At 47.1% G+C, this 7,804-nt stretch overlaps 1 protein-coding gene across 1 annotated transcript; it reads right to left on the bottom strand.

Annotated features, from left to right (window-relative positions):
• Positions 1-1,516: 1,516 nt before the first annotated feature.
• Positions 1,517-7,356, bottom strand: yeats4 (YEATS domain containing 4). Its single transcript, XM_080537894.1, has 7 exons — positions 7,204-7,356; positions 5,168-5,287; positions 4,482-4,548; positions 4,062-4,156; positions 3,648-3,737; positions 3,269-3,356; positions 1,517-2,322 (listed from the first exon to the last, which is right to left on the bottom strand). Exons 1-7 carry the CDS (start codon positions 7,252-7,254, stop codon positions 2,153-2,155), a joined length of 681 nt encoding a protein of 226 aa, XP_080394020.1. The 5' UTR covers positions 7,255-7,356; the 3' UTR covers positions 1,517-2,152.
• Between the last annotated feature and the right edge of the window lie 448 nt (positions 7,357-7,804).

Here is a 7,804-nt window from a genome sequence, read left to right as displayed (position 1 = left end):
TCTACCGAGGGATGAGTCTGTCTGTGTATCATCCAGGTAGGTCTACCGAGGGATGAGTCTGTCTGTGGATCATCCAGGTAGGTCTACCGAGGGATGAGTCTGTCTGTGGATCATCCAGGTAGGTCTACCGAGGCGCCGAGCTGACCGAGGCCCAGGCAGGAGAGGGCAGACTGGTCGTCTCACTGCCAGGGTGACTCTGCTGGAATATAAACAGACATTCCTTCCACTGCCGAGCGTCTATTTATTCTGTCTGATCTCTGTGGGATCAGCCGCTGCTGGAATTACTCACTCTCCCACACACACACACTCACACACAAACAATCTCTCTCTCCCTCACACACACATTCTTTATCCCGCTCTCCCTTACACACACACACACACACACACACACACACACTCTCTCTCTCTCACTCACTCACTCTCCCTTACACACACACTCTCACTCTCCTTTACAGACACAACACACACACACACACACACACACACACACACACACACTCACTCACTCACTCACTGTCCCCCTTACACACAGTCCTGAGATTAAAGGAGCAGGAACAGACTGTGTATGAACATTGTTGTTGGCTTGTGGATGAGCAAGTGTGTGATGAACAACAACAACAATCATCGCTGAACCAATGAGAGGCCTGATCTCAGGAGGACCAATGAGAGGCCTGATCTTAGGAGGACCAATGAGAGGCCTGGTCTCAGCAAGACCAATGAGAGGCCTGATCTCAGTAGGACCAATGAGAGGCCTGGTCTCAGCAGGACCAATGAGAGGCCTGGTCTCAGCAGGACCAATGAGAGGCCTGGTCTCAGTAGGACCAATGAGAGGCCTGGTCTCAGGAGGACCAATGAGAGGCCTGATCTCAGGAGGACCAATGAGAGGCTCCAGATCAGACGGCTCTCTGCGGGGGCGCCGTGGTCAGACAGGGCTGCTCTATAACACAATGTTACGCACAACAGAACAACAACAACATGTGTGTGTGTGTGAGAGACAGAGAGAGAGAGAGAGAGAGAGAGAGAGAGAGAGAGAGTGTGTGTGTGTGTGTGTGTGTGTGTGTGGGAGTGAGAGAGAGTCTGTGTGTGTAAACAATTTGAGACACACATTTGGATTGTGTGTCTGTGTGCGAGAGAGAGAGAGAGAGACAGAGAGTGTGCGTGTGTGTGAGAGTGAGAGAGTGTGTGTGTAAACAATTCGAGACACACATGTGGATTGTGTGTGTGTGTGTGTGTGAGAGAGAGAGAGACAGAGTGTGTGTGTGAGTGAGAGAGTCTGTGTGTGTAAACAATTTCACTCCCATCTTCTTCCATCAGAAGTGTTCTCCAGGGAGGGGCCAACTCCCTCCCTCCCTCCTGAAACGTTAGACAGCTCATCTTCGCACTCTGGTGGTCAGGTCAGGTAATGCATGTGTTGCAGTGTTTCACCACTTTCGGTTGGTTACCATCATCAATAAGTGAACAGAAAACAAAGAGAGGAGAATTGATATTAAAAAGTTTGACACATTTATTGATCGAGGTCAGTTGTACAAGGGCAGTTTACAGTTAACAACAGTTAACAACAAGTTAACAAGTTAACAAGTTAACAAGTTAACAACAAGTTAACAACAGTTAACAACAAGTTAACAACAAGTTAACAACAGTTAGAGTTAACAAGGGCCTTTACAGTTCAGCATCAAAACCAGACAAGAAATCATCTAGAAAGCAGCCAGGCACCCCATTGGTCTACTCACACCTGACACCTGACCAGTCCTGAACAGCAGAGCCAATCAGCTGCACAAACAAAACACTCATACATACAAGGTCGTAGAAAAACAAACTATTCACATCCAGACTACAAAACTCTTCCTACAGTCCTCTATGGTAAATGGTGAGCGTGAGGAGGAGAGTGCACGTGAGCGTGGAGGAGACTGCACGTGACTCATACAGGAACATTCAACTTGTCCAGGTGTCTTGAGGACATAGTTCAAGACTGTCGCTGTTTGACACTTCTGTCTGTGTGTGTCTGTGTGTGTGTGTGTGTGTGTGTGTGTCTGTGTGCATGCGTATGTGTGTGCGTGCGCAAGTTTGTGTGTGCATGCGTGTGTGGGCATGTGTGTGTGTGTGTGTGTGTGTGTGTGTGCGCGCATGCGTGTGTGTGTGCGTGTGTGTGTCCTCAGTGGTCTTTGACCTGCTCGTCGTCCTCCAGCTTGCGTATCTCTCCCTTCAGGAAGTTGATGGTCTCCCTGCTGGCCTTCAGACGCTCCTTCAGCTCCGTTATCTCCTGGCTCGTCTTCTTCTTAGCCGCCTCCAGCTTCTCCCGTGTCCGCAGTTCCAGCTCCGCAACTACACACACACACACGACAGAAACGCGTATTATTATTAGTCTCCTATCTGTTACACAAATCTCTGGAAATCTCTTCTCCGCAGCTCTCAGTTCCCAGGTGTACTACCAGGTGTATTGCTAGTGTACTACCAGGTGTACTACTAGGTGTACTACTAGGTGTACTCCCAGGTGTACTACCAGGTGTACTACTAGGTGTATTGCTAGTGTACTACCAGGTGTACTACTAGGTGTACTACTAGGTGTACTCCCAGGTGTACTACTAGGTGTATTGCTAGTGTACTACCAGGTGTACTACTAGGTGTACTACTAGGTGTACTCCCAGGTGTACTCCCAGGTGTACTACCAGGTGTACTACCAGGTGTACTCCCAGGTGTACTACTAGGTGTACTACCAGGTGTACTCCCAGGTGTACTCCCAGGTGTACTACTAGGTGTACTACTAGGTGTACTACTAGGTGTACTCCCAGGTGTACTCCCAGGTGTACTACTAGGTGTACTACTAGGTGTACTACCAGGTGTACTTCCAGGTGTACTACTAGGTGTACTACTAGGTGTACTACTAGGTGTACTACTAGGTGTATTGGTAGTGTACTACTAGGTGTATTGGTAGTGTACTACTAGGTGTATTGGTAGTGTACTACCAGGTGTATTGGTAGTGTACTACCAGGTGTATTGCTAGTGTACTACCAGGTGTACTACTAGGTGTACTACCAGGTGTATTGGTAGTGTACTACCAGGTGTACTACCAGGTGTATTGCTAGTGTACTACCAGGTGTACTACCAGGTGTACTACCAAGTGTACTACTAGGTGTATTGCTAGTGTACTACCAGGTGTACTACTAGGTAAGTAAGTAAGTAAAGCTTTATTTATATAGCACCTTTCATACAAGAAAGGTGTACTACTAGGTGTGTTGCTAGTGTACTACCAGGTGGACCACTGACTCACACTCTGTCTCGTGCTTGTAGGCGCCCAGGGTCAGCTGTCTGCTGGTGGTCAGCAGCTGCTGCATCATCGCCGTGGGGTCCTGGAAGATCTGAGGCACCAGGATTCAACACACACACGGGAATCATCACCTCAAAGGTCCCGACCCCTAGACCCTGACCCCTATATCCTAGACCCTGACCCCTATATCCTAGACCTTGAGCCCTACACCCTGGCCCCTATATCCTAGACCCTGACCCAGTTGCGTAACGAGTCTGCACTGGGCCCTAATGCAAGATGGCCAGAGTGGGCCCTAGGTAGCACGCAATTTTTTCTGCGACTTTTTTGCGCAATTCATGCCTAGCATTCAACAACAAGTTTTCATATTGTGTCGTTTCTTTACCATCTCATCATAGAACTCAGAGACGACTGTCTTCTTGGGCATGGCGCTGGAGTCAGACTGGAACAGCTTCAGCAGGTGGTAGAGAGTGACCTGAGGAGAGGAGAGGAGGAGAGGAGAAGAGCGGAGGAGGAGAAGAGGAGAGGATGAGGAGGAGAGGGGAGGAGAGGAGAGGAGAAGAGGAGAGGAGGAGGAGAAGAAGAGAAGAGGAGAGGAGGAGGAGAGCAGAGGAGAAGAGGAGAGGAGGAGGAGGAGAAGAGGAAGGGAGGAAAGGAAGAGAGAGCAGAGAAGAGAGAAGAGAGGAGAGAGGAGGAGGAACCCAGGTAGAAGACATTACAGATGACAGGTTCAGATATCAACCACACGTCAGAGCGACAGGAAGACTTCCGGGAGCGCGGTCTCCACGGTGACACTCACCGGCCTCTCGTTGGGGTCGATGAAGAAGATCTTGATGATGATCTCAAACTCTCCCCAGCCCGTCTCTGTGATCTCGTACGGGGGCTTGGTCACCACTGTGCACAGACACGTCACACTCACACACTACACTTCCCAATCACATGCACTCACACACAGTGGGTGTTTTTTTGTTAGTTTGTTGGATTAGTGGATTGGGGGGGGGGGGCGGGGGGGGTTAACCACTGAGTGGATTGAGTGGGGGGTTTACCTTTGAGTTTGCTGGGTGTTTTTTTATTTTTTTATTTTACCTCTGTGTGGGTTGGTTGGGGGGGAGGGGTTTACCTCTGAGTGGGTTGGGTGGGGGGAATTTACCTCTGAGTGGGTTGGTTGGGGGTGGGGGGGGTTTACCTCTGAGTGGGTTGGTTGGGGGTGGGGGGTTACCTCTGAGTGGGTTGGCGTAACTCTCATGCAGCTTGAACTGGATCTTCTTCACGTATGCAGACATGTCCTGAAACACAGGAGGGGGGGCGTGGGGGAGGACAGGAGGGGGGACCGACTAGAGCAGGTCAAACACACAGCAGCTAGACTCAGACAGGCTCAAATCCAGGCTTCTGGATATGAAATGGACTGACTTATATGACGTATGTGCATGTATACTCAGACACACAGGAGCCTGGAGAGGAACATTATTCAGCTGCCCTTTAACACTAGAACAGCGGTCCCTATTGTACCTACTATTAGAGCCACCTCTGGGGTCAAATGACCATAGTCTTTACAATGGGAAGCTGCTATTTACACACAACGACCACTAGTTGGCTGGCTAATAAATTAGCCTGCCTCCTACACAGAAAACTGCAGAATAGCTTTATACTAGCTTATCCTGATGATTTTGATTTTGAAAATGTAAGGATACTGGGTGGTAGAAAGCACATATCTAGGAAAAGTAATGAAAGGAGGGTCTGGAAATTTGATCGAGTGCAAAGGTATTAAAACAAATTATACTTACAGGGTCAAATGACCCCATCCATGTTAAGGTTGACACCCTCAGAACTGTGATCACACAACTACTTCCCTGTAAAGTTTAACTACAAAAACAGTCCTGTAAGGTTTAAAGTACACCTACATACCTCGTTCCTGTAAGGTTTGACGTACACGGACCACTGGTGAGTGTGTCCATCTTCTTCTCTCTTCTTTCCAAAATACCGGGCAACGTTGCCGAATACGATTGGTTTCTCGATCGTCACACCCTGTTGGTTCAAACAAAACAAACGTGTTCACAACAACAGTCAGACCACAGGGCAACGGATAGCATCCTCCATACAGTCCTATGGATAGATAGCATCCTCCATACAGTCCTATGGATAAATAGCATCCTCCATACAGTCCTATGGATAAATAGCATCCTCCATACAGTCCTATGGATAGATAGTATCCTCCATACAGTCCTAGGGATAGATAGCATCCTCCATACAGTCCTATGGATAAATAGCATCCTCCATACAGTCCTATGGATAAATAGCATCCTCCATACAGTCCTATGGATAGATAGTATCCTCCATACAGTCCTATGGATAAATAGCATCCTCCATACAGTCCTATGGATAAATAGCATCCTCCATACAGTCCTATGGATAAATAGCATCCTCCATACAGTCCTATGGATAAATAGCATCCTCCCTACAGTCCTATGGATAAATAGCATCCTCCATACAGTCCTATGGATAAATAACATCCTCCATACAGTCCTATGGATAAATAGCATCCTCCATACAGTCCTATGGATAAATAGCATCCTCCATACAGTCCTATGGATAAATAGCATCCTCCATACAGTCCTATGGATAGATAGTATCCCCCATACAGTCCTATGGATAAATAGCATCCTCCATACAGTCCTATGGATAGATAGTATCCTCCATACAGTCCTATGGATAGATAGTATCCTCCATACAGTCCTATGGATAAATAGTATCCTCCATACAGTCCTATGGATAAATAGCATCCAGTCCTATGTATAGATAGTATCCTCCATACAGTCCTATGGATAAATAGCATCCTCCATACAGTCCTATGGATAAATAGCATCCTCCATACAGTCCTATGGATAGATAGTATCCTCCATACAGTCCTATGGATAGATAGCATCCTCCATACAGTCCTATGGATAAATAGCATCCTCCATACAGTCCTATGGATAGATAGCATCCTCCATACAGTCCTATGGATAAATAGCATCCTCCATACAGTCCTATGGATAAATAGCATCCTCCACATACAGTCCTATGGATAGATAGTATCCTCCATACAGTCCTATGGATAAATAGCATCCTCCATACAGTCCTATGGATAAATAGCATCCTCCATACAGTCCTATGGATAGATAGTATCCTCCATACAGTCCTATGGATAGATAGCATCCTCCATACAGTCCTATGGATAAATAGCATCCAGTCCTATGTATAGATAGTATCCTCCATACAGTCCTATGGATAAATAGCATCCTCCATACAGTCCTATGGATAAATAGCATCCTCCATACAGTCCTATGGATAGATATATCCTCCATACAGTCCTATGGATAGATAGCATCCTCCATACAGTCCTATGGATAAATAGCATCCTCCATACAGTCCTATGGATAGATAGCATCCTCCATACAGTCCTATGGATAAATAGCATCCTCCATACAGTCCTATGGATAAATAGCATCCTCCATACAGTCCTATGGATAAATAGCATCCTCCATACAGTCCTATGGATAGATAGTATCCTCCATACAGTCCTATGGATAAATAGCATCCTCCATACAGTCCTATGGATAAATAGCATCCTCCATACAGTCCTATGGATAGATAGTATCCTCCATACAGTCCTATGGATAGATAGCATCCTCCATACAGTCCTATGTATAGATAGTATCCTCCATACAGTCCTATGCTCCTATGTATGAGGATGCTATATCGGGTACCATAATAAGCTGTGCTGGTCACAACGTAACCAATGTCGCCTCTACTGTATATCTGACATGTAGGGATATGGAGCATCAAGTAGACAGAAAAACCCTTCGTTTACCGTGCTTAAGGTTATAAGTTAGACACATATCTGGTGAACATCAGCGCTAACATTAAAAATACCGCTTCATTGTTGACATCCGCCAACCTACCTTCACTCGTCCCCCGGAATCTGGACCAAATTCAGCCATCCTTTTAAACATAGTACACGGAGTCGAGTGTGTGTCCCTATATGACGCTTTCAGTGCTGATTTGAAACGTGTAACTCATTACGTTTGCCATTAAATCGATGAAAACAAAAAGGCTTTCACTCAAGACATTTCAAACCAGCAGCCAAGCGAGGTACGGAAGTGAGTTACATTGTCTGTGTTCCGGTGTATTTATCCAGCGTCCTTCACAAGGTTCCTCTTATCTGACGTTCCGCTTTGTGTCTAGCGGTTCTATATCGTGGAGCTCCGCCCCATAGGGGAGCTCTGCTCCTATTGGTTTACCCCGCTACCTAAAGTAGCCAATGACTGAATTTTTCGATGTCTGCGCCCGCCCTGGGGTGCTATAAAAGGGGCGTCCTTCGTTCCCTCATTCTCCCCAAAATGTCAGCACGGGTTTACATCTGAGACTGCAAGAAGGACGACTGCAAGAGACTGGAGAACCCGCCAGACACTTCCCTTCAGCGATGGATCGTCCGCCGCCGACCACGAAGAAGTTCCTCCGGGACGCCTGCCGCTGCGACTTCCTAGCAGCGGAGGACAAGCA

The sequence above is a fragment of the Nansenia antarctica genome (assembly GCF_963989245.1).
Source record: "Nansenia antarctica genome assembly, chromosome: 8".
NCBI lineage: Eukaryota > Metazoa > Chordata > Actinopteri > Argentiniformes > Microstomatidae > Nansenia > Nansenia antarctica.
This window is presented reverse-complemented; position numbering and strand designations above follow the sequence as displayed.